Here is a 27,436-nt window from a genome sequence, read left to right as displayed (position 1 = left end):
CGGAGAGCGGTGAGAGCGGTGGAGCGGCGGCGGCGTGCGGCCAGAGCGGTGGCGGATGGAGCCGGGCGGGGCGGAGCTGCGGGGCGGTGGCGGACGGAGCCGGGCGGTGGCGGACGAAGTCGGACGGTGACGGACGGAGCCGGGCGGTGGCGGACGAAGTCGGGCGGTGACGGACGGAGCCGGGCAGGGCGCAGCTGTGGGGCGGCGGCGGACGGAGCCGGGCGGGGCGGAGCTGAGGGGCGGCGGATGGGGCGGCGACGCACGGGGCGGGTCGGAGCTACGACGGGCGGGCCGGGGTCGAGCGGAGTTGCGGCGGACCGACGGGGCGGCGGCGTGCGCTGCGGCTGCGGCCGGATTCGCGGCGGGCGGGCGGCGAGGCAGTGTGGAAACAGCGGCGGGGGCGGGGCGGGGAAGATCTGATGCTGGCGGCGTGCGGCGGCGGGTTGTGGGGGCGGCGGGGCGACGGCAGGGCGGCGGTAGACGGGCGGGAGGTCGCGAGCGGGCGGGAAAGAAAATGAAGTGGCGGTTGGGCGTTCGCGGGCGGCGGCTGGTTTTGGACCAGATGCATCTCGTGATGTAAATTTGCACCGCGAGGTGTTGCATTTTACATCACGAGGAGGACGCAGTCCTTTTTACATATGAACCGTCTGTTAGAGGTGCGTTTTTGGCCTCAGACGGTCCAAAAGTTAGTTACTTTTACATTTGGACCATCTATTGGAGATGCTCTTAGTATTACACAATATTCTGTGGGTTTCTTTTTTTTCAAGAGACCCCTGCCCATCACATGTGAAAGGATACGGTCGCACCCACCAAAAGCAACCACCCTATGTGTCCACATGGGACCTATTACAATTAATGAGCAATAGGTTATTGCCCATCACAATAGAAGTCATTGATACTGTTGGACAGACAACCCGTGTCAAATCTGTTTTGACTTCTATTATGATCTTCCACATCATCGCTCTTGATTTACTTCCGGGCACCAAAAAAGCATCACAAAGATTCAACGGGCTTTCCTGTGAGCGGGAACCGATTAGATCTCGGGCGGCAAATGCAAAGTTAATTGGAAAGCGGTTTGTCAGCCCACAAACCTGGGCAGCCTGGGCATCCTCGACCTCGATAAATTCTCTCGGGCGCTCAGGCTTCGTTGGTTATGGTTTGCTTGGGTGGACCCTCTCAGGGCCTGGGTTGGCCTCAAAACCCCATGCGACGAAAAGGACAAGGACCTTTTCTATGCGGCCACGAATATTACCATTGGGGACGGTTTGAAGGCGAGTTTTTGGCAGTCCTTGGCTCAATGGTCAAAAGCCTAAAGTCATTGCTCCGGGCATCTTCGCCCTTTCAAAGCGCCCCAACAGCTGCATAGCTAATGCGATGCACAACAATGCTTGGGTCAGGCATATTAACTTACAAGGCGACCTGTCAGTTATCCTTCTGCAACAATTTTGTGATCTTTGGTCGAGAGTTCAGCAGATCAATCTTGCTCCGGGCGTTAGTGACTACATCCGCTGGAAGTTCACGGCGGACGGTTGCTACTCCACGGCCACAGCGTACGGGATGCAGTTTGCCGGGTTGATTAAGTCTGCATTGCCGCAGATGGTCTGGAAGATTTGGGCACCTCCTAAGATTAAATTCTTCTTCTGGCTCGTCCTACAAGATAGAATCTGGACTGCCAACAGGCTGCAGCGCAGAGGATGGCCAAATTGTGGCCTTTGTCAGCTTTGCAAGCAGGAGCCGGAGTCGGTGGCCCATATTATGTTCGAATGTCGTTTCTCTATCAGGGTGTGGAACTTCATTTTCTGTTGGCTGGGTTGGCAATCTTCGACCATCTCTTGGGTCGACCTTCAGACGGTGAATCAATGGTGGGTCTCGAGACGGTGAGTCAATGGTGGGTCTCGAGCGAGGAACGACCAGGCTACTCCGGGAAGGCGGTCAACTCTCTACAGATGCTCGTTTGTTGGGAGATATGGAATGAGAGGAATGCTCGGGTCTTTCGAAACAAGGCTTCCTTACCGTCGCGGGTGGCCGCATCGATCAAGGATGAAGCAAAGACATGTGGCGGGTGCTAGGTTTCTGGGTAATATTTTACCGGGAGAGTGATCCCCTTGCTCCGGCCTGAATGGTCTTGTAACCTTAAGACAATGTTCTCCTTTCTTCTTAATTAATGAGATGAGGCAAAGCTTTTGCCTCCGTTCCTAAAAAAAGGAAAAACAGAACTGCAATTTCCATGCACCTTGGAATTTCAAATTCCAAAAGCAATCTACAGTTATAACTTGAATTTTCAACATTCAAATACCAAAGAGGATACATTTTAAAACCAACAGGATAACACAACAGCAAGGGTGTTAAATGACTAATGCTAGTTTCCTTTACATTTATACATGCACTCACACTGTCGCGCAACCCTAACTAAAAACTATTTGGACTGATCAGGACATCTGTTGTATATATTGCAAAATAGTATAATAGCTAATCACATCTAAACAGAAAAGAAACTATTGTACACTTGATGTATAAGTCAACCACTATCCTACTGTAGAATCTGCACCAGAGTTGTCATCGTTGTTTGCAAACTTCTCAATCAATATTTCCATCATTTTCTTGTACATTGGCATATAATGGTCATTGATCATGGTATTAGATAGTCGGATCTTGCTGTAAAGATGTCTCGGTGTCCCGTATAATCCAACAGTACACTCATCAGTGACAATAGGATCATCCGGACCAGCATCTGGAGGAGGCATGGCAACCATATGCATGATTCTACCAGGGGGGTAGAATTGCTGCCTCTCGAGGCTATCTGATGAAAAGGATTGCCTATCCTCTACATTCTTTAGGACAGCACTTTCCTCCTCCATTATTTCCTTGGCAGCAGCTGCTTCTTCCTCACGGGTCCGTGCTTCCACTTCAGCTTGCCGATCCCGGTCTTTCTCAAACTCAAACCACAGCTCACCTTCAGTTATTTCTTCTTCTGCATGCTCCCTAGAAGTTTCATGCTCACTCATAAGAGCCTCTTCTTCTGTTTCCTCGTGAACTGAAATACTAGTTGCAGCATACTGCAGCTCCTCTACGACCTCGGTGACATGTTGTTCTACAACAAAGGACTCTGAATCCACTGTGGTTTTAACATGGTTTTCTGCAGTCATTTCATCCTTGGGACTTGCAGCTACTACGCCTACAGGTCGACGGCGTGCACCCATGCATGCCCATGAAGACAGTGCTGACCGACTTCTTGCAACAGCCTGTGCTACATTTTGTGCTTGTTTCATCACAACCTGCATAGAAATACTTGTCAAGAAGGTTGCAGTAACTCTGGGTTTAGGGTTTGGTGGGTAAAGTATTTAGATATGATTAGGCACAAGGCTATCACGGAATGCACTAAATATATATATTTTAGGGAAAAAATTGCAATTATATTAAAAAATCATTAGGGTCATTACAATCAGAGAGCACAAGCAGTGCCAAATCCAGTAGTAATTGACCCAGATAGACTGCCCCCCTTCCACTCGTCTGGGTTTGCTTAGCTAATTCATGAGCAATCTTGTTGTCATCTCTCCCTATCTTCAGAAAAAACAATATTAGTTCTATCCGGCAGAAGATCCCTGATCTCCATGGAAAGCTCTCTCCATGCTGCTAAAGGGATCACAGAAGCAGCACAATCAGATTCAACTATAATATTTTCATTACCCATACCAAGGGCAGCCTTCAGTCCAATGGCACTTATAGCACTAAATATTGTCCTTCAGCACTTTTAGTTGCTGTATACTTCAAGCGGTCAGGCAGCCGTATCAAACTTCAAATGGTATAAGAGAGATAGTTGCAAACTAGCAAGATGCAGAAGGACCACGCTATCATGCGGAGCACCCTAGGGTCATCACCATGGGCCTTGGCTCCATCGCCAAGGGGCACACGCATCACATATACTCAGGTGAATCCTATCCTTTATGTGTGTCTTCTTGGTTCTCTCACATATGGTATACTACTTGACCCTCCTATACGCATCACATTGCACCTATAGGTTTGAGCCAAATGACAAATATGCATTGGAGGAAGTCATGCACAAGAGAGCGCCCACACCATCCGCTAGGGAAGCATGGAAGCGGAAAAGGAACCGCCACAGCGAAGTCACCAAGCGTGAAGACGCTGGCACGGTGCCCCAAAGACAGTGGTGGAGCCAAGAATTTACTCCTGGGTATTCTTGTAGAATTTTTTCTTGCCAAAGCAACAAGTGTGCAGAAAGATGGCAAAATTAATGACTGTCCATACATCGATAAAATAACAAAATATTACTGTGGCAATATCTCTAATAATTAAGAAAGCTAAAAAAGAGCAAAGGGTATTGCCAGTGAGCAACCTATAGGAAATGTGGCAGTGACAAACAATTACCCCCTCTGTTCCTAAATATAGGTCTTTTTAGAGACTACACTATGAACTACATACGGAGCAAAATAAGCGCATTTACACTCTAAAGTATGTATATATTAATATATATATACATCCGTATATAGTCCGTAGTATAATCTTTAAAAAGACTTACATTTAGAAACGGAGGGAGTACAATTTATAATGTGGCAGTGGCAATGCTTTTGTCTTCCAAACGACAACCTATAGGTAAAATTAGTGGCAACGAATACAATTTACAAGAACTTCTAGCAGTGGCATGGCAGTGTCAGTTTACCAAAAAAAGCTTCAGATTTATTTAAAAACAGAGGGGAAAAAAGTTGGTTGTTCCGTGGTTCGTGCTTGTAGATGGATGCATTACTGGATGGATGCTGGACTGACAAGGCGGCGCCCGAGGTGACGAAGGCCGAAGGATGGAGCAATGGCGACGCCAAGGGAGGCGCACATCCCATTGCCTCAGCACCGCACGGACCGCGGAGGCCGGAGGCAGAAGAGCGGAACAGAGGGAAGGGAGAGGGACAGAGGACTGGATGGCTCGAATCGCTTGCCGTCGCCGGCGCCGTCAGCTAGGTTTGGGGATTCGATCGAGGGAGGGAGAGCGCAAGACTGCTACTCTGTTCTGTGGCTGCCGTGGACGCCTGTAGCATGGCTGTATCCTCCTGCTCTAGTGGGCTCCAGCAAGTATACATGTATAGTCAAATTTTTTGGGGCCAAATTCTTTGGTATTCCATGGAATGCCCAGGAATACCCCCAGCGCCGCCACTGCCCAAAGATACCTCAGAGCTCCAGGCCAACCTCCCGGTCAACCTGTGCAACCTACTGGATATCCCGGAAGGCCCCCGGATGCACCCCGGACCATCCAGACTGCCCTGGACCTCAGGCCCACCTGGACTGACAGACTCGCCAACCTTCTGGTGACCCCAGACCCTGCCCCGGAAGTACCCCAGAGCTTCCGGACTGCCCAGGACCCTCCGGCCCGCTTGCGTGCAGTGAGGAAAGGGCACAACGAGCACATGTATCTTTCCCACCTACTTACCTCTTCGTGCCTAGGACTATATATACCTCCTCCTCCCTTCCATTCTAGGCTTAGCTAAGATAAGAGACTTGAGAGAGCTTACCTCATCTACCTCCCCTAATGGGATCCCTCCATCTTGGAGAACAACCTTCCATGGTTGTCAAGGCCTCCATCTTGGAGAAGAATCGCCTTTGGATTACCAAGACCTCCATATCCTTTGGATTGGAGAAGAACCATCTCTCAAGCACTACCCTTGTATCCTTTATTTCCCTTGTTGTTCTTGGATCAAAATGCACCTCGTGTATTGGCTTGTGATTTGAGGGTTACTTGGTGTCGATCTTGCCCAATTAGTGTTCTCTCTTGTGTTTTCTTGTGGGTTTGTCCCGTGTTCTTCGTGATTTCACTCAAATCCACCTCCAATTCGTGAAGATCGGGCCACCCTATGGCTTGGTCCTATATCACCCTAAGCATTGTTCCAAATATGGGCCAGTTAATCGGCATCTCAGTCAGTTAATCGCTACTTGGTGGGTAACCGACTAGCCGATTAACTGGAAAAATTGCCTATTTATCCCTACTCAGCATCTGACCGATATGGTACCATTTACTGATATCCTGAACATTGACCCAGTCCTAATGAAACCCCACAACAAAACATTATGCGGTACATACTTCATCCATGAATTACACTTTGCCAGATTACGGTATAGGTAGGTTACCAGAGTTTTGCTTGAAACAGGGCGTAGCAGTGCCCCAGCACCAGCAACCCTGGCTCTCGCACCAGAAAAAGACTGCAGGCGAGTTCCTAAAGCAGTAGCAGACCGGTAAACGGCATTTAGGAAACGTGTCTGCTGTATTTGATCCCTCAAGTCATTCAGCCATGAAGACGCCGTTACCTGGAAAGGGATAAGATGGGAGGAGGATTAGACACATTATACTGGATTTTGAAGAATGGGATCCTCACAGTGTATTATGTCCATGCAACAAAAAGTACAAAACATGAATTAAATTGAAGAGGTTATCAGCTTCTTTCCTCCTTTAAAGATGAGACAGCACGAACTGAAGCTATTAACAATAGCTCAAATTGGTGTTCGGTTTTAGGCTGTTTGAATAAACCTGGGTCATGCCCTGGGCTTCTAAGGATGAAAATGAGGATTAAAATGGGGTGAAATAACTGATCCTAGAAAGACAGTAGTTACCTCAGAACGAAGATCATCAATAGAAGCAGTTGATACTGTAGGAACCAGATCAGCACCATTGACAATCGTGGTTACAAAGTGCTTGCCTGATTCTGCTAATTCCCATGTCATGCATGAAGCTGACAACAAAATAATCACCTATTACCATCTTGCTCAACTAAATTTAAATGCATACCGTTGACATACCTGGGGCAAATGCAACACAAGTTGTTGTGGAGAACTCTGTATGTTCTCTCAAGATGTAAGTCAGCAATGCAGCAGTGCCACCACCCAATGAATGGCCAACAATCTAAAAAAATAACTCAGCTATTAAAACAATAACATAGTTGAGGATGTTTGATAGTTGAGGATGTTTGATTCAAACCAAATGACATGACAATTTCCACCATCAGTACAATATACTCGTGTGTTACCAAGCTAAGGATACAATACTTTGAACAGCTAATTGACAAGCACATTGCTAGGCTCTTAAGGTGGGAACAACATACTCACCAAAAGGAGGGAGACTGACCGTAGTTAACTCGGTCATGTTTGCAGTACCTATTACAACAGTAAACCCCTACTCCTAATTAAAGATAATTGCCATTTCTGATATATATTTTCCAGATGGGGTCATACTTAATGCAAAGGTGTAGCTGGGCCCAGGCAGGCCCAGGGCGTGGGAAAATTAGCGTATATTTTAGAGGGTATCACATTTGGCCGGGCGCAGCCGCAGCCCATTATCTTTCCCTCTTGTTGGGCCTCCAGCAGTCAGCCCTGGGCTTCAACAAATTCTGGCTATGCCGTTGGCTTAATTGCTTGGATATAGTTTGTTTGCCAACAAAAAACGCTTGCAGTGGTGAAACTATCAACAACAAAAGACTATTTAACTGGACTTTACACAAAAACTAGAGCGAATGGGCGATTTGCCATGCCGGTGGACCAATGTGGGCAGTGTGAGCCTGCTGGAGTACGTGGAGGATGCGTGTTGACAACTTGCGAGGATAAATTGTCTATTCCACTATCAATTGTCATCTAATCTATAAACACAAGGAAATGCAGAATTACGTAGTATTATAATCCAAGCAATATCTATTTCGAATGCACAGCCAAAAATCGCATGTAATATGAACCCCGATATAGATGTCTTCCAACATTGCATTATGGAAAAAATATTTATGTTTATTTAATTTTCCAGTAGTACTAATTTTGATGGTCCTAGTAGCATTTCAACAGTAGTAACTAAATTGAATTAACTTTGAACATGAGTTTAGATTGGATAACCGAATGTTGGTTAATTATAAATCTAAGAACTTAGCACACACATGTGAGCCGAGGATAGAAAAACCAATCCTCATGTGGGTCCCAGTGCGTCTACCTCCTTATCTGTTCTCGTCTCTCTTTCATCTATCTCCAGAAGCAAAACACAAGCAGGCCACCGATCCCTTGGTCTCTTTCTCAAACCCTTTTTTCCTCTACGATCCCAAATCTAACCTATTAAACCAGAATCAAGCAATGCCTGATACAACATTTCTTTAGGCAATCTTTCAGCCCATCCAGAAATTTCTGTCATGCATGCATCATTAGAAGAGATCAGACAGGTGTCCCCGCGTCCAACAGCATGAGGCAGAAGCCATTGCCAGATCGTCACGTCAACAGTCATACCCGCTCCTCGAGCTTGCTTCGTGCTCCTAGCCTTGGACAACAAAGCAACTGTTGCCTCTGCCACCTCATGCCATCTGCCGACTGAGGCGACGACAGCGGTTTTCAGGATAGATAAACATCACATACTAGGATAGAGTAGTTCTCTGTCCAGCTTTGAGAGCATTGTCATCTCCTTATGCAACAGACATGGGGCCTCTGTCATGCGAGTGTGCCATCCCCATCGCTCCAAGCATCATTGCACGATAGGATTAGTTCCTCATACATGCAACGACATAACCAATGAGACATCACCACGCCTCGGCCCTCAACTACAAGGGCTAGGACTTGGTGCAGGGGCATGGCCAGGCGGAGTGCCATGCGACGGGCAAATCGAGGGAGCACAGACATGTGGCCGGTGGCACAGGCAACCAGCTTCGGCAACCAGTGCTGAGCAGGCAACGACAACGATTTGGAGGCGAGGCAAAGAGAGGAGAAGGGAGCCTGTAGAGTACAGAGCAGAGGCCTTTCCTCAAGGAAAATGTGGGAAGGAACGGTGGGGTTCAAGTTATAGAATAAGTACAACATACCTTGCATAAGCTCTTACGTCAAAGAATCAAGAGATACCATAGAAGTTCACTTCCACAACCAAATAGTAGCAAAGAATATTTTTGGTGGGTAACTGGGGATATGCTCTCAAGTCTCGGAAAAATTTGGGAGGAAGAGAATACGGAGGGATCTGAGGCTCTGATTCCAAATGTAATACTATGGCATGTGTCTCCCCTCCCCTCCTCCTGCGTCGCTCCCGTGTGGCGACCCGAGGGGAACCCTAGCCGCTGGCTTCGAGGTCCCCTTCCTCCCTTCCCTCCGTCACCACCGTCTGGCCACACTAACGGGCAAAGCTCGCCTGCTCCTTCACATCCCGCTCGAAGGCGGTTGGCACAGGTCAGTGGCGTTGGGCGGTGCTTCGCACAGGTGAGGGGCGCGGCGGCGGGGTAGCAAGGGCCTGGTGGCGGCGAGGTGGGCTTCACGGAGCGGTCTCGAGCCTGTGGCTGCGGTGGCAGCCAAGTCTGGGCTTGGCCAAATCTGGCAGGCGTGGCCAAATCTGGCAGGCCGACGGCCACGAACAGCACCCGGCGCCTCGCCGGTGTGCGTGGGCGCATCCGTTATGGCGTGCAACGCAATCGACGGGCTTTGGGCGGCGCAAGCTCGCGATCTGGTGGTGCGTGTTAGCCGAGCTCTAGCCGGTGGGGAGTTCACAGGAGGGATGGGAGGCCCCGATGTCGGGCCACCTGTCGCTTGTGCGGGGGTGCATCAGTTTGGATGCGTCTGCTCCTCTCCTTTCCTCGGTCGTGTGCCTTCCGGCGAGGTTCTGGCAATGTTCGAGGCAGGGAGGTTGTTGGTTGCTCATCGATTGGGGGTGGCCAGGCCAAAGCATTGGCCTTTGGGTTTTGGGTGTTCACGGAGTTGCTTGGATGCCACCCTGGCGGCAGGAGACGTGGTGTTCGTGGGTGGAGCGCGCGTCTTGGGTGAGATCAGGCAGCCATGGTCACGCGGCTGGCATGGTTGGTGATGTTCAGCGTAGCATGGTGGTTTGGCGAAGGGAGGGTTAACACCGGAGTGCATAACTTGCCCGGTCTTTTCCGGCCGACGATGGCAGCGGCCACGGGCGTCGTTTCCTTCGTGAAGGCTCCGTTGTGGTGTTTCCTTCTCTTCACGTTGCTCCGGGTGAAAACTTGATCTTCGGGATCATGCAATTGTGCAACTCGGTGTCGTGCCCTTCTTGAAGGCACCGCCTTGGAATCCATGCTTCGTCACTATCCCGCTTCACTTCTTCTTGGTGGCTAGTTCTCGAGAGGTCCTCGTCGGCCCAAGTGGTTCCTTTTGGCTCATCTGTAGTGTGCTTGGTGGTCGATTGGGTAGTTTTGCGGTGCATCGACAGCCTTGTATCTTGCCTTGGGTGTGTGTGTTGTGTGTGTTGGTGGCGTGTTTTATCCGGACTTGTATCTCTGGTCGTTGCTTTATATATAAAGCGGGGCGAAAGCCTATTTCGGCAAATGTAACACTAGTAAATGGATATGGAGTGGATCAAACTTTGATTATTACATATCCGAGCACCTTGGTACCACTCCAAGATACAGGTAATGTGAAGCACAAGTTCTTGAGGAAGAACAAAGAGGAGCAAGCAGGAGTGGTTTAGCACTAGCTACATACAAACCAGTGTCGGATCAAGCCCAATGAGCCAGGGTGGGCCAGCAGTGAAACTATACTTTAAAAGAAAGTATTTAGAACTTTCTTGCTATGATATAAATACATGTCCACCCTCTAGCTTCGCCCTTGATACAAACTGGTCTCTCTGACAACGACAACAACAGCTATTTAACATCACCGCCCTCTGGCTTCTCCCTAGCAGTCCAAAGAGCATGCGCTACTCTTGGTAGTCTTCTTAGTCTGGCGTTGCTTCCTGCGTTCCTTCCTTTGCTCTTCGGTCGTCAGGTAGGTCGTGACAATGCCCACTCCTAAAGACGCGGCATGCCCCCAAGCTGGTGTTGATGGATGAAGTTGATGGAGTGCATGGAGCTCTTCCAAAGTGAAGACGCGACGTAGCCTAATCAGTGAAGGCCAAGGCCACCGCGACACCGCTGACGAACCTCAGCCACCCATGGGCCGTCCCCCTACGCGCCCTTGCTATCAAGCTAAACGGCAACCACAGTTACAGCCCGAGAGTCGGGGCTGCCTCATCTCATTGTACCGAGTCCAGCAACGACCGTTCCCTCCTTGCCTTCGCCGTCTCCGCCTCGGTGGTGTCACCCAAGCACCCTACTCTTTGCTCAACGTCGCAACCTCTCCTCGTCAGCATCAGCATCCATGCCACTGGGGCTCTATCTCAAAGCTTAAGGCTAGGGAGGGACCCCTGTTGTAATCATTTTATTTTCCCACAACACAATTTATAATGTGATAAAGTAGATTGATGAATCTTTTCTTGGGTATGAACAGAGTGAGGACTGCTGAAACTTAAATCGGAGAAGTTGGATCACAACTATCAAGTTTTTGATATGCTTGAATTAGGTAAAACATGATGGCGCTAACAATTTTTTCTTTGGGGAATCTGTATATTAATTCCGAACAGAATGGTCAATGTGTGCAGTTCCCAGAAAACTGATTGATGATTAGAGGCTGGATAAGTTGATGACGAGATGGTCGGCTTGTAAAGATATCTTAACATAGCGCAAATTCAAATTTGCTTGCGCGAACCAGAACGCGTACATCCCTGGACGCAGTTTTCACCGACAACTTCGTCCTCGTGCGGCAGTCCGCGCGCCTCCTACACCAGCTTGGGGCCCCTCGCGTGCTGGTCAAACTCGATCTGGCACGGGCCTTTGACTCAATTAGTTGGCTGTTCCTCTTCGAGGTCCCGCGCCACTACTGATTCGACGACCGATTCCTCGACTGTCTGGCCATCCTTCTCTCATCAGCCAGCATCAAGGTGCTTATGAACGGCAAGCCCGGCCTGGCCATTTGGCACCGATGCGGGTTTCGACAAGGTGATCCCCTCTCGCCCCAGCTATTCGTCCTCGCGGTCGAGACGCTCGGTTGCCTTCTACATCGTGCCACCGAGCTGGGCATCCTGCAGCAGCTTCACCTCCGGCGACCGATCCCCGCCGTCTCGCTATATGCGGATGATGTGATCCTATTCTGCCACCCCTCGCAGGGCAACATCCTGGCAGTAAAAGGAATCCTTCAACTCCTTGGACATGCCTCGGGCCTCCAGGTGAACTACCTCAAGAGCTCGGCCACCCTTGTTCGCTACGATGCCGACGATGTGGCGCCCGTCATCGACTTACTTGGTTGCCCCATTGTGGACATGCCTATCACCTACCTTGGCATTCCGTTGACAATCAGGCGCCCCTCCGCGGCTTAACTTGAGCTTGTGGTCCATAGAACCGCTGGCATGCTCCCTACATGGAAGGCACAACTTATGAACAAAGCCGACCGCCTCACGTTTGTCAAGGCCGTGCTCAGTGCAATCCTTATCCACCAGCTGATGGTGTTGGCGCCCCCCGAAGAAGATCCTCGAGGCGCTTGAGAAAATCCAGAGGACTCCTCTGGGCTGGACGTGCAGAAGCCAATGGTGGCAACTGCCACGTTAACTAGCGGCTTATCGCATGGCCGATCTCGCTTGGTGGACTCGGCGTCCACGACCTCAAGTGCACAGGCCTCGCACTCCGCGCACGTTGGATGTGGCTCAGCCACATCGACATCACTAGAGCTTTGAGCGGTCTTGATCTACAGTCCTTCGCTGATGGGTCAGCCTTCTTCGCCTCGACCACCATGCAGATCGGCAACGGCCAACATGCCGTGTTCTGGGAGGACCGCTGGATCGTCCTGTCCGTGAGATCGCATCGTAGCTATACTCATGCATCCCCAAACGCCGCCGCAAAATGCGGACGGTGGCAGACGGCCTTCAGGCCAACCGTTGGGCGCGGGACATCCAGGGCACCATTGGCATACAGGAAATAGGGGAATACCTACAACTTTGGCACATGATCGAGCAGACGACGCTCTCCGCCAAGCAGAATCGCCTAATCTGGAAGTGGAGCTCACCTGAAAGTGTTGGGCACCGCCTCGTGTCCGGTTCTTCCACTGGCTTGAATCTCCCTAGAAATCCCCACTCGTAGCCCGACGACTGGGTTTGTTAAGCATATTCGCCCATCTTGATAGGTGTTGGACCGCTAACCGCCTCGCCGCCGCGGCCTGCAGCACCCCGCATGCTGCCCGCTTTTTGACCAGGCGCTGGAGACCATCCAACATCTCCTCCTCACCTGCCCATTCTCTAGGCCGGTATGGTACAAGGCACTTAGCTGGTTGAGCGTACCCTGCAACCCGCCCGACAGCGAGCCATCGATCAACCACTGGTGGCTCTCCGTGAGGCAGCTCACGCCCAAGCCCATGCGCAAGGGCCTCGCCTCTACGACCCTGCTCATACCCTGGATGCTCTGGAAACACCAGAATGACTGCGTCTTCGACAGAGCCAACCCCTTGATTGCTGCACTTATGACTAGGATCAAGGACGAGGCAGCCCTCTGGGCTAGAGCCGGAGCGCTGGGGCTTAGAGCCCTCACCCCCCCCCCCCCCCCGACCTAGGATGTACATTAATTTCACGCTTTCGCATTGTATGCTTGCCCCCTAGGAGGATTGTAACTCAAACTCCTTCCTTTTCAATGAAATGAAACGCAAAGGTCTTTTGCGTTTTCTCGAAGAAGAAAAAATTGCTTGTAATTTTCTCTTTTGGTAACAGGGTTTACATTCGCTTTTCAGTTTATTTGGAGATGGTTAGACTACTGAACCTTGCCACTACAACAACAACAACAACAACCAAGCCTTTCAGTCCCAAACAAGTTGGGGTAGGCTAGAGTTGAAACCCATAAGATCTCGAAACCAAGTCATGGCTCTGGAACGTGGATAGCTAACTTCCACGCACCCCTGTCCATGGCTAAGTCTTTGTCGATATTCCAAACCTTCAGGTCTCTCTTAACGGACTCCTCCCATGTCAAGTTTGGTCTACCACGACCCCTCTTAACATTCTCAGCACGCTTTATCCGCCCGCTATGCACCGGCGCTTCCGATGGCCTCCGTTGAATATGTCCAAACCATCTGAGACGATGCTGGACCAGCTTCTCTTCAATCAGTGCTACCCCAAGTCTCTCTCGTATATCGTCATTCCGTACCCGATCCTTCCTTGTGTGGCCACATATCCATCTCAACATGCGCATCTCTGCTACACCTAACTGTTAGATATGTCGTCTCTTGGTTGGCCAACACTCCGCGCCATACAACATCGCAGGTCGGATAGCTGTCCTATAAAACCTGCCTTTTAGCTTTTGTGGCACTCTCTTGTCACAGAGTATGCCAGAAGCTTGGCGCCACTTCATCCACCCAGCCTTGATTCGGTGGCCCACGTCTTCATCGATATCGCCATCCTTCTGCAACATGGACCCCAAATATCGAAACGTGTCTCTCTCCGGTACCACCCGCCCACCAAGGCTAACCTCTCCATCCTCGTGCCTAGTAGCACTAAAACCGCACCTCATGTATTCAGTTTTAGTTCTACTAAGCCTAAAACCTTTCGATTCTAGAGTCCGCCTCCATAACTCTAACTTTCTATTAACCCCCGTTCGGCTATCATCGACTAGCACCACATCATCCGCAAAGAGCATACACCATGGGATGTCTCCTTGTATATCCCTTGTGACCTCATCCATCACCAAATCAAAAAGATAAGGGCTCAAAGCTGACCCTTGATGTAGCCCTATTCTAATCGGAAAGTCATCGGTGTCGCCATCACTTGTTCGAACACTTGTCACAACATTATCATACATATCCTTTATGAGGGTAATGTACTTTATTGGGACTTTGTGTTTCTCCAAGGCCCACCACATGACATTCCGAGGTATCTTATCATAGGCCTTCTCCAAATCAATGAACACCATATGAAGGTCCTTCTTTTGCTCCCTGTATCTCTCCATCAGCTGTCGTACCAAGAAGATGGCTTCCATGGCAGACCTCCCAGGCATGAAACCAAATTGGTTTTTGGTCACGCTTGTTAACCTTCTTAAGCGGTGTTCAATGACTCTCTCCCATAGCTTCATAGTATGGCTCATCAGCTTGATTCCGCGGCAATTAGTACAACTTTGAACATCCCCCTTGTTCTTAAAGATTGGTACTAAAATACTCCGCCTCCATCCTTCGGGCATCTTGTTTGACCGAAAAATTAGGTTGAAAAGCTTAGTTAGCCATACTATCGCTATGTCTCCAAGGCCTCTCCACACCTCGATGGGGATACCATCAGGACCCATCGCTTTGCCTACTTTCATCCTTTTTAACGCCTCCTTAACCTCACACTCCTGGATACGTCGCACAAAGCACATGCTGGTATCATCAAAGGAGTCGTCTAGCTCAATGGTAGAGCTATCAACCTCTCCATTGTAAAGGTTGTCAAAGTACCCCCGCCATCTACGCTTGATCGCCTCATCCTTCACAAGAAGCTGATCATCTCCATCCTTGATGCATTTGACTTCGCCGACATCCCTCGTCTTCCTCTCCCTAATCTTGGTCATCTTATAGATGTCCCTTTCGCCTTCCTTAGTGTTTAAATGTTGGTAGAGGTCCTCATACGCCCGACCTCTCGCTTCACTCACCGCCCGCTTTGTTGCCTTCTTCGCCACCTTATACTTCTCCATGTTAGCTGCACTCCTGTCCAGATATAGGCATCTGAAACAGTCCTTCTTCTCCCTAATAACCTTCTGGACCTCATCGTTCCACCACCAGGTGTCCTTAGCTTCCCTTCTACTTCCCTTGGTCACCCCCAAACTCCTCTACAGCGACCTTCCGCAAGAAGGTCGCCATACTCGTCCACATCAAGTTTGCATCGCCTCCTTCCTCCCAAGGGCCCTCCTTAATGACCCTCTCCCTGAAAGCCTGGGATGCCTCCCCCTTGAGCTTCCACCACTTCGTTCTAGCGACTTTGGCACGCTTATCCCGTTGGACACGAATCCTAAAGCGGAAGTCAGCAACCACAAGCTTATGTTGAGGGACAACACTCTCTCCAGGTATCGCTTTACAATCAATGCAAGCGCGTCTGTCTTCTCTTCTAGAGAGGACAAAATCAATCTGGCTAGAGTGTAGACCACTACTGAACGTCACTAGATGGGATTCTCTCTTTCTAAAGAGGGTGTTAGCTACAACCATGTCGTAGGCTAGAGCGAAGCTCAGGACATCTTCTCCTTCTTGGTTCCTGATGCCATAGCCAAAGCCCCCATGCACCCTTTCAAAACCTGTGTTAGATGTACCCACATGGCCATTGAGGTCTCCTCCTATGAAGAGCTTCTCACCAATAGGTACCCTCCTAACCAAGTCCTCCAGGCCTTCCCAGAACTCCCTCTTGGTGCTCTCATTGTGGCCTACTTGCGGGGCATACGCGTTGATAACATTGAGGACTAAGTCCCCAACTACCAGCTTGACAAGGATCATCCGGTCCCCTTGCCTCTTAACGTCCACAACTCCATCCCTAAGGCTCTTGTTGACCAAGATGCCTACTCCATTCTTGTTTGAAGTTGTCCCCGTGTACCACAACTTGAAGCCGGTATCCTCCACCTCCTTCGCCTTTTGTCCCTTCCATTTGGTCTCTTGGACACATAGGACATCAACACACCTCCTCACCGCCGTATCAACTAGCTCTCGTAACTTACCCGTCAGGGACCCTACGTTCCAGCTACCTAAGCGTATCCTCCTAGGCTCGGCTAACTTCCTTACCCTCCGCACTCGTCGAGTCAAATGCAAAGACCCTTGCTCATTTTTCACTACACCGGGGCGTCGGTGCAGCGCGCCACTAAGGATGCGGCGACCCGACCCTTGCTCACTTATCACCGTATCCAGATCAAGATACGGCGCGCCACCAAGGGGGTGACGGCCCGGCCCTTGCCCATTTGACACCACACCCGGGTTCCGATGTGGCGCGTCGCTAAGAGGGTTACGCCCCAACGAGTTTCCTTTGGGTTTCATCTCCATAAGAGTGGCTGGGTTTTTCACGTTGGCTCGCCACGCCTATCACAACCCTCCTCCTTTACCCGGGCTTGGGACCGGCTATGCTAAGACAACATAGCCTTGCCACTCTTATGTAAATTAATTCCTTAATTGATATATTCGAACATGGATGTTCCCTACTGTTCTGAACAAAATAACAATACAACCAGGTACATAGGATTGGAGCTTTCCTACTCTTTTACTAATGCCAAACATGAAGCCATCTTATACAAAAAACAGAGGCCTGGGATCGGCAGATTCATGTTAATTTGCATGGTAAATGGTCATGGAATTATCTATGGTAATATTTTGATTTTGGAGTCTTTTGTTGCCAGCATACTGACCCACGGTAAATTGACTTGTTTGTTACAGAAGTAAGAAAAAATATCATGAGGCGAAATAACCTTAAGAGCAACAGCATTCAGATCAAACTAAGTATGAAAAAGTTCTGAAACCATAACCAAAAGTAAGAAGTGTCCACCTTTATTTGGTACTCTGGGCACTGAGTGACGGCTTGAAGGAGGCATGGCGTTATACCTCTTGCAATCCAGCGTGCTGCTGCAACCATCCCACAGTGTGCATACCCTAAGACTAACTTGCTGATACCACCCTCATCTAATACCGAGTGGTGAAATGGTACTACAGCACCAGTAACAGCAGTTAGTGTGTCTTTCATGCTATGAGTGCCTCGTATCAAAACAAGAAAGGATTTTGTGCACTCATCACGCAGAATTGTATGAGCTGGCTTTAAAATCTGTAGGAGTAGGAGTCAAGTCAGATTGGAGAAACATAGCAAGAAATTATGTTCCCATAACCACTAGATAGAAACTACCCATGCCTTAATAAATGGACAGAACAACAAAATGCTTCCAGTAATTACTCACCCCCGCCTTAGGTTCCTCAATGAGAACATCCTCTTGTGAAAATCCAGCCAATTCCAGGAAAACTGGGAATGATTTCTTAGAGAAAAGAAAGCATAAATCAATTAGCCGTCGTAGAACAATCAACTCTTCCATGACTTCAGGTCCTTTAAGTTCAATGCAATTGCTTCCAGCATATACACCGGCAACATGTAGATTGCCCTAAAAAGTAACGCCAAAATTACAATGGACCATTTGTCTACCAGGTACAATTGCACTCAAGAGTAACCAAGAGAAAGTACATCTCTACTACTCCCTCCGTTCCTAAATATAAGTCTTTTTAGACATTTCAATAGGGGACTACATACGGAGCAAAATGAGTAAATCTACACTCTAAAATATGTCTATATGCATCCTTATGTAGTCTAATAGTGTAATCTCTAAAAAGACTTATATTTAGGAACAGAGGGAGTACTATTAAACAAGCAAACCGTACACGCAACTACCCAAAGTAATTAGAGCCACACAATCAGACCCATTCAATTAGATTTAACCGGCAAATAACAATATAATCTCGCCAAAAGTGCATTTAGCAATTTCAGATGACGGACGAAAACTCTGCCATTGGACGTACGCACACTGGAACCGTCGCCCCACATTGAACGGACGAAAGCCACCTGCCCTTCCCCACGACGCCCTCTCCCCTGTGCTCCTCGCGTCCTGACCTAGGGATTGACCGGAACTGCTATGTCAAACACCACCTCCGCACCTCCATATGCAGCCCGTCCGGCCGTGGTGCCCATGACAACGGCGGCGCCGACGCTAGCGATTTCTACTTGGACGTTGCGGGAGGCGGAGCTGCAGACCATTCGCAAGGCTCTACCACAGTCTCAAGTACGGATAATTGGATCTGCAGGTGATTCTTCCACCGTGTGTGTAGCGCCCCAATCTGCATTAATCTTTTTACTAATGGTGTTTTTAGACTGATTGGGTTAATTGGATTCTGGGTATACTAATTCCTGCACCATGTCTTTTACGTACACATGTTTCTCCCAGTAGCTGATCGCATTGGTAGATTGGAAGCCAACCAGCCATGGACTCGCAACCACGACAGTAGGGATAGGCAGGGCATCCCATGCAGGACACAGCGAGAGGCTAGCAACAGGTTGCACGAGCGCAACAAGCAAGGCACAACAGCAGGCGCCAGGCGGCCAAGATTCCATACGCAATCAAGGGTAATTGGAACCGGCCGGTGGGCAGCTCCTCAGGTGCTACCTTTGCCTCTGTTTCTACTTACAGTTTTGGATTTTGGACTGTGGCACCTATTCATTACAGATCAACAAATGTATGAATTGATTCGATTTCACAAGTGGCAACATCATGGTAGGTTAATTTCTGCAATACATTTTCCGAATCTTCCTTTTTTGTGGGCAATGCATTTTCTGAATCATAAGTTAAGGAATACATTTTCCGTTGGCCTCGGCGGGTCCCTCTCCTCCCCCAAGTAGTGGCGGCAGAGCGGGACGCAGCGGGCTCAGCCTGCATCAGCGGCGGCAAGGTCCGCCTCCTCCCTCAAGCAGCGGCGTCGGTGCGGGACGCAGCGCTGAGTGAGGGGTTTTGCGGCGGAGCTGCACGTGGCGGGCCTTATAGCACGGTCGCGCAACAGTGTTGTGGCGGGTCCGTGGCGGAGGGCATCATGCGTGAAGGAGGCGTGTTCCTCCGGCTTCCAGTGTGCCATTGTGTGTCCCTCCGTGTCATACTAGCCTATATGTTTTGGTTCTTGGGATTCTTATGAACATTGAAGGATTCTTCTGAGTTTCCCCATCCATTGAAGTCCTATAGAACTATCTAATTTGGTCCTAATATTTGGTTTGCAGGTCATGCTATTGCTGGGCTATTCTTTCTCTGCTCCCCGTTGTGGTCGCTGTTGTTGCAACAGATATTACAGGTGCTCAGCGAGTTGCATCTGACGAGAGCATTTGCAGTGCATACTTTCAGAAATCAACAAACCTCATTTGCGGTTACAGTTATATCATGAAACACACCATATCTACCTTTGTTCTACTGATTTTTCTGTCCATTGACAGCCTTAAAAGCGTGGATATACTCTCAGCCTACAAAAAAGCTAGATAAATCTAACCTATAGGTTCAGAACTTTCAACGTTCAGAACTTTATCAATGGTTGGATATAGTCTCGCCTACAACTAAAAGAAAAACAGAGGACCTACAAATCAGTAACAAAAACACAAAGGTGCCAACTGAACCAAAGGTTGCAACTGAACCTGTAACTATTTTCTCAACAGTTAAACTAATCATTGAGTAAAAAAAATCCTAGCATGCGTTTTGCTCTTAGTAAAATTTATCCAGCAGGAAGAAAATAAACTCTAAAATAATTTTAATGAATAGAAAGTGTTGTTGTGGACCTGTAATTGACAAGTATACATATTATTATTTTCCACACTACAAAAAAATGATGAACATGGTCAACCTTGTTGCTCTCAGGTTTCTTGAGCAGGATTACCAGCAAGGCGAAGCCGGTGGGGCTCATTACCACCACCACACACAGGGACCTGCCAAGCCTGCAAAGGTAGTTTCACTGCCGAAACTGCATTTTTCTTGTAAATACTTGGTAATCAGGTGTCTCAGTTCTTAATGCAGTGTTTCTAAGTAACCAGGGATAATAAAATTATCATTACGTGTTCTTTCCATTCTTTATTTATCATGAGGAAATCCACCCGCCTTTTCTGATTTCTGAAAGTTTAAGATGATTTTGGGCATACCAAGCTTAAAGAATATATCTCGCAAGTAAGTTCGATATACTCTCGCTACATCTTGATATGTATGATATCCTCATTAATTTTAGGATGATGCTGTGGACTTGGGCTTTCTGGATGGAAAAAAGAGTTGATCCAAACAGACACCATGTATCCTTATGGACGTATGAGCCATCTCACTGTATGTGGAACTTATCTCTTGCGCCGAACTTACTTTATTTTATGCTTTATCAGTGTAATCTCCAATTTCGTTCCCAGGTATTACCATTACTCTTCTCACGATCTTGCAAATGCATCATGTGTAGCTTTTCAGCCTTGCAAATTAGAGATTTTGATTGATACATGCATATTGTTGGAATATTGGTGCGTTGGAAGAACTACTGGTGGAATTAACAAACTGACTGAACCTATGAAACAAATTCAGGATGCACTGACAGATCCTCTTGAAGCTTTTGCTAATTTCAACAAGGTAATATTTAAGATTTATTAGTCTTGCATTTCATTGCTTTAGTTGAATCACTTATCAATTATCATCTATACTATTGCACAAAATACGCAGGATTAACGAGAGGAGGAACTTGAAGAATCGGAGGTAGCAGTGTGCGCCTTGTCAATAAGTCAAGATGTGTGTTGCACGTGCACACTTATTAGTGTACATGAAATAGAATAGTACCATAAGCTCAAAGTTACTTTATTGAGTACTTGAGTTATGTGAATAGCATAACTGCTTCACATCCTTCAAATGAAAGGTTACCATAACCATTTTCCTAGTATTCTCGAGAAAGGAAACCCATCTTATCTTCAGAAAACTATTCATATGAAATCTTTTATTTCTTACAATGTTGTCCAGTCAGTTACTCACTAAGCAGTAAGCACTATTATTAACTTCAAGTATCTAATCCTGGAGCTAAGGACCTAACCCGTATGCACCGAACCCCAACCAAGAAGCCCATGTGATTTACGTTGTCGTGGAAGGATCGAGCTTAAGGTTGGCTCTTTTGGTTTTCAGTTTAGATGCTTCGATGACTAGCGCCGCACATTGCTCAGAAGCTCAGATCATAGACCAATCGATTCTTTATTCCCTCCCCCACCTTTGTCCATGGCAAAACCATAGCAGGATCAATTGACTCTTTGCAAGACGCGAGGGCGAGACGTGGACAATTGCACAGCACCGTCATGCTATGGTACTAGCCCCAGGTAACTTTTGTCTGATCTACTGATCCTGATGTGTCTTGACCAAACACTAGATAAAAGGTAAGTCTTACACATCTTGACACTAGTGGCTAGTACTTCTTTTGATGAATTAAAATCTACTATAGTCTAGTTAAGTAGTACTCCAACGATGATTAAATGTGCCAAACTAGATGGATTGATTTTGTTCACTGAGTAGTCTTTACTGCTATTAAAAGCATGAGTTTAGTGAATCCGATAAATCTAGTCCATCCATCTGCCAAAAATAACAATCTGGATCCTTCCGATGATGTGGCGATGAGGTGATGTATCAATCAGTCATAACACGTAATTAGGAAACACCATAGTAATTAGGAAATTTTGAAAACAGGCATGGGATCTCCAAAGGCCTCCTCCAACAACTCACGCGATCCTCATACGCTCGTGCCGACCGGCGCCCCGTCGTCCACGCGGCCTCTATTGCGCCCGCCTGCGACCACCGGGGCACCGCTGCTGACTGAGCCCGCCGCCTTCTACCCCTCTTCCGCTCCGCTGGTACCTCGACGCACTTGAGGCCTCTGCCGTGCCCGCTGGCATCCTGCCACAACTGCGCTCGTCGCCTTTGTGGCCTCCGCCGTGCCCGCAGCACAAGGTTGTGGAGGAACAACTCCACCTTGCTGCTACAAAGTGTACAACACAAGTGTTGAAGGAACTACTTCAACGTGTTGCGCTAGATATCACTCTAGAGGCGAATGTAGGCCAATATGGCAGCAGGAGTCAATCCAAAAATCCTAGAGCACAAGGTCTACTCCAGATCTCAAATAAGAACACCAAGTTTTATTATAGGCAGTGGGGGTACATAGTCTGGTCAAAAACTAGAGGTGAGGACCTCTCTTTATAGGCTACGTGAAGCATTCACATCTAACTTCTACTTATAGCTAGAACACTCTAGAAAACATTACTTAAGATACATTCCACTCGTAGCTAGAAGACTCTAGAAAACAGTAGTTAAAGCTAAGAAACAAACAAATACTCCGTACGAGACTGGGGTAGAAGTATCTAGAAGTAGTCAAATGGATTTACTTCTGATTTCCTTTTAATTTTCCTTCTCTCTATTGTTCCTCATCAGCCACTCCAGGCGGCGCTCTGACACACTCACCGCCTCTCGGTGCTCGCACGCTGGCGTCCCGCCAAACTTTTATCCCAGGTTACAGAATGCACTCAGTCTTAGTTTATACCTGTATATGACCTTATGATTATTCCATTCCTTTTCTCATATATATTTTGCCTTCTAAATTCCTGGTGAATTTGTACAATTTTGTAGCTAGAGCACTCATGAGGGATGAAGAAAGATTGATACATATAATCATATTCAACCTAAACATCTCTGTACTGATTGATTCTTTCTCTTGCTTCTGTTAAGACATCAATGGTAGTATGCACCAAATGATTTATACCATATTTCCATATTGAATCTGACAAATTTGGAATCCATGTCCTTGCCATGCCGTGAGGATTCTACGAAGTTTTTAAGTGTCTTGCATATATGTAATATGGGATGCCTATTTTGGTTATAAGAACAGTTGTTATGCAGGTTTATCTACACTCTTCTTAGCCTGGGAATCATTATGTGCTTGCTGACTTGCTCTGCTCATATTGCCGCCAAAACTGTGAGTGGTCCCTACTTGTCTTGTGTATTCATTGAAAGCATCTAATTACGGAGTTGCATGTAGCTGCTGGTTTATCAAAATTCCTCAAAGCCTTTCATGTTATCCCAAGAAGGCCAAAGCTATCATTTTCCAGATATGTCCAGTTTAAATATGAACGATAATTTCAGAAAGGAAACTGCAGCATCATATAGCTATAGCAGTTAAGTTTTGAAACGGAATTGGTAGCTCCTAATAATAGTTTACTGAATCCACCAAGTCCCAGTCAGATTCTTCGAACTCTATGACCTTAGATGTATTGTGAACTGGTGGTAAGGACTATTTTCTCTTTCTTTGAAATGAGCATATGATTTGTCGTATTTTTCTTGCTATATTGGAAGCTGCATTGTTGGGCCTTCAGGATTTCCCAGATGATCCAGCTAGTTAAATTTGACGAATTCAAGAAGTTCGTGAATCCATCAAATTTTGAGATGTGAATGGGTAGGCCTCTCGGCAGTGACTGCTCAGGTCAGAGATTATGTTCATTGTAACTCAATTATTTTTTCTTTTGCCTCTCACGCTTGCAACCAAACAACTGTGTCATTATATTCCTAACAGAAACTCTGTAAATGTACTTCAATATGCTTGATTTTTATGCTGGGTAGACCAGCTACATCGCTCAACTTCTGTATGTTCCGTAATTAATCCAGAGTAAGAGGCTTGGAAAGCTGGAAGGCTATCTGCCTGAAAGAAAAAGACTACAAGTGAATGGTCACCATTTTGAAAGCTTTTCCTCCTGTGGATGGTCTGAGAGTTCAAAGAAAAAAATGGCATATCAAAGTGCTATGTGCTAAACATTTAGCCAAATGCAAATCAGAGTGCACCTGAATGTTGTCGATTTAGAGCTAAAGTATTTTTTTAAAAGGATTTAGAGCTGCAATATTATTGACATCTTGGACAAAGGATGAAGTTTTTTATTTATTTACCCCTTTAAGAATATTTTAGAAGAGAAACTCATCAAGCTTTAATCATCATTTGACCACTTAGCCATCATTTCTTACCATGTTATGAACTTGTTGCTACGTACAATGGACCCAGATGCCCAACCCTGTTGCTGATCGTTTTTCCTTATTCTGTCATTGCTGCAATGGACAAAAACACTGGGTTCCTATAGCTGATTCAAGACTTCTTTTCACAGAAAGTTAGGGATGATGAGGGCTACAATACTACAAGCGAACTACAAGTTTGGGATGTTCTGGACTTCTACTTCTCGTAAAGTTTTTCTGATGTTCAATTTTGTACCATAATGGGTTTTACAAATGACGTCAGTACTTCCTCTAATGATTGTATGAATATTGTTGACATTTTTGCGGGGAGAATGTTGTTGACTTGGTAGAGTGGCATGTGGCACTACTGTGTCTCAATGAGACAGAGGAACCAAGTAATGCAACCAATAAGGTTCCAGTCGGCCACAGTATAATGGACCCTGATACACATCCTTGTACCTTTTAGGGCAACTATAATAGTGGGCTACAAGCCCGCTTACATGGCACTTTTGCTTATGTGGAGGAGAGAGATAAGGAGAAAAGGAAGGAGTGGGCTCTCATGAAAGAGCCAATCTCTACACATGCTCCTAGGTAAAAAGAGTAAATGAGAGGAAAGAGATAGAGAAGAAAGTGGAAAAAAGGTCTAACCTTGTAACCAGCCCTATTATGTGAGTAATTAATCATGCTAGCTCTTGATGACATGGCAAGTTTATATAGTCAACAGCTAGCTACTCCCTCCGTTCCTAAATATAAGACCTTTTAGAGATTCCACTATGAACTACATACGGATGTATGTAGTCATATTTTAGGATGTAGATTCACTCATTTTGCTCCGTATCTAGTCTATAGTGAAATCTCTAAAAGGTCTTATATTAAGGAACGGAGGGAGTATATTATTAGCCTTGCTCCTAGTTTGGATTTGAAGAACTAAGTTGTGTGTGGTGTGTGTATTTGCACGCGTGCCTTTCTTGTAACTTTTAGGCCTTCTTTTGCTCTATCTTGAAAACCGTAGCCATTCTCATCACGATTTGGCTCTATCGTTGGAAATTGACTGGATTGCAAATATAGTTTGCGTCATAGAGTGTATGACATCATAAAATAAATAAAAGGACTGTACCGAGCGGATGGATTAAAAACAGAGAACAGACAAATCTTTAGAAAGAATACCAAATGAGCTCCACACAAAAGAAAATCTATGGATCTATATCCTCCAATAATCCTATAAACACCTTTGAATCAATGTAGCCCTAGCCAAATCTAGTTATGTAGCAACCAACAGTGCACATGATGCAAAATCCTTTCTTGTAAGAGACACCATATGTTCGTAGGTTAAACAAATTGAGCATTATGGCATGCGAATTTTAAAAAGTTATATTTTTATTGTTGTGCTTAATCTGGTCGACATGTGTGTTACACATGCACGATTACTAGTGCATATAAAAGAACAGGTTAATTTTCTGATTAGATGTGTTTTTTACAAAAGAAAAAAAAATGCCTTAAGGATGAAAGGGTTATGCCTGATATTTTGTCATGGGGTTCAACCTCCTTTTCAAAAACAAAATATCTTCTCCGGGGTCTTTATCATCTTCGCCCCCCTCATCTATGAATCATGTCTCCATCCCTGACCTGTATAATGATTGGATGCTTGGACTTGGCAGAGAAAAGTACTCACCAGCAAAACAGAAGCATTTACACCGTCTTAATACAGTCCTAGAGTGCATTACACTATAGCTAGTCATCACCACGGATACCTTAACCACGGATGGCACGATACAAAAAGAACCCATCGTCTCCAAATCTCCAAAGTCGTGATTTTTACTGCGAGTGCAAAGCAATCAGCACTGAAATCACCCAAGCCTCTCCTGCGGATCAGTTGTTTTGGAGTCGAAGCGGCAAATCTGCCCCTGATCAATCGCTAGAAGCCTCTATCCAAATCAAAATCTTACCAACAACGCAGCACGCGTTGGAGGCGCAATTCGCGCGAAAGGAAACCTCATTACAGATCCAAAACACAAGCTCGCGGTTGTCCTATTGGGACCGGAGCAAGCAAGCCGGTGGCTGGTTAGAGAGTGATGTCTGACCTGGCGGCGCATGAGGTACTTGATCCCGAAGGCGAGGTCCCCGATGGGCCACTTCCCGAGCGTCTCCGAGTAGGTGAATCGCAGCGTATCGGCGAGAGTACCCACCGCCTCCATCCATGTCGCAGGCGGCTGCGACGGCTGCCGCGCCGCGCGTCCCCTCCGCCTCTTCGCTCCTCCGCCCCCGCCGGAGCTACCGGCGGCCTCCTCATGATTCGCCAGCCTCCGGCTCAGCACGAAGTAGAGCAACATGGCCGCGCCCAACGCCGTGGCCATCGTCGCCGTCCCCATGGCGAGGATCCCCTGGACGGATCCCAACGCGGCGAGGGGGGCTTTCCGTCACCCCGGATTTTTATTCGCTAGGGGCTAACGTGCAAATATTTTCTTCCCCGCCTTGCGGGATGATGAATGGTTGGTTCGGTTTGGTTGTTTTTCTTTTCTTTCTTTGTTTCACACCAGCAATCGTGTACGTGCAAATGCACTTATTAACTAATGCAAAAGAAACTTACACGTGTTAATATAATATTTTTTATCATTGCAAAAATTAAAGACCTTGGCGTGGTGCGGATGCTTTCCCCCTTCCGGTAGAGGAAGGCGCGTCCGACGTCTCCCTTGGGTCGGGCTCGAGGGCTTTCACCTAGAAAGCATCTGACCTGACCGCTACACCGAAAGAGGTGCTCGGGCACCACATGGAGGAGTGCCGCGACGCGCGTCCTAAGGGCTCGCGAGGCCCCGATGCCACGCGTGGCATCGGTGCAAGTCGTGCCAACCTTTGGAAGGTACCAACGGCTTCTCTAGGCCAAAAGGCATGCGAATACGGTCAACGGGGCCAAGGCCATATCACATGCGTTTGTTGTTCCTTCTAGAGGTGCCTCGGGTGGCCTTTTGCTTTTGTGGAACGATGAGCTCAAAGTTTCTGTGCATACTGATGCCTTTCACTATATATTAGTTAATGTAGTCTACGTAGCTTCAGGGGTCAACTTTTGTCTTATTTGTATATATGGTGACCCGTATCATAGGCAGACTAATGCCATCTGGGACCAAGTT

At 47.4% G+C, this 27,436-nt stretch overlaps 1 protein-coding gene across 2 annotated transcripts; it reads right to left on the bottom strand.

Annotated features, from left to right (window-relative positions):
- Positions 1-2,222: 2,222 nt before the first annotated feature.
- On the bottom strand, positions 2,223-26,803 carry LOC123443578. 2 transcript variants are annotated; one of them, XM_045120005.1, is made up of 7 exons: positions 26,393-26,803; positions 17,700-17,774; positions 17,297-17,569; positions 6,799-6,901; positions 6,613-6,731; positions 6,133-6,309; positions 2,223-3,275 (listed from the first exon to the last, which is right to left on the bottom strand). In XM_045120005.1, the coding sequence occupies exons 1-7, from the start codon at positions 26,678-26,680 to the stop codon at positions 2,526-2,528; spliced, it is 1,785 nt and encodes a 594-aa protein (XP_044975940.1). In that variant the 5' UTR covers positions 26,681-26,803; the 3' UTR covers positions 2,223-2,525. The 2 variants fall into 2 exon arrangements, with proteins under 2 accessions (XP_044975940.1, XP_044975939.1); XM_045120004.1 differs by having other exon boundaries at positions 17,700-17,897; positions 26,393-26,802.
- Positions 26,804-27,436: the final 633 nt, after the last annotated feature.

This window comes from Hordeum vulgare, chromosome 3H (genome assembly GCF_904849725.1).
Source record: "Hordeum vulgare subsp. vulgare chromosome 3H, MorexV3_pseudomolecules_assembly, whole genome shotgun sequence".
In the NCBI taxonomy this organism is placed as follows: Eukaryota; Viridiplantae; Streptophyta; class Magnoliopsida; order Poales; family Poaceae; genus Hordeum; species Hordeum vulgare.
This window is presented reverse-complemented; position numbering and strand designations above follow the sequence as displayed.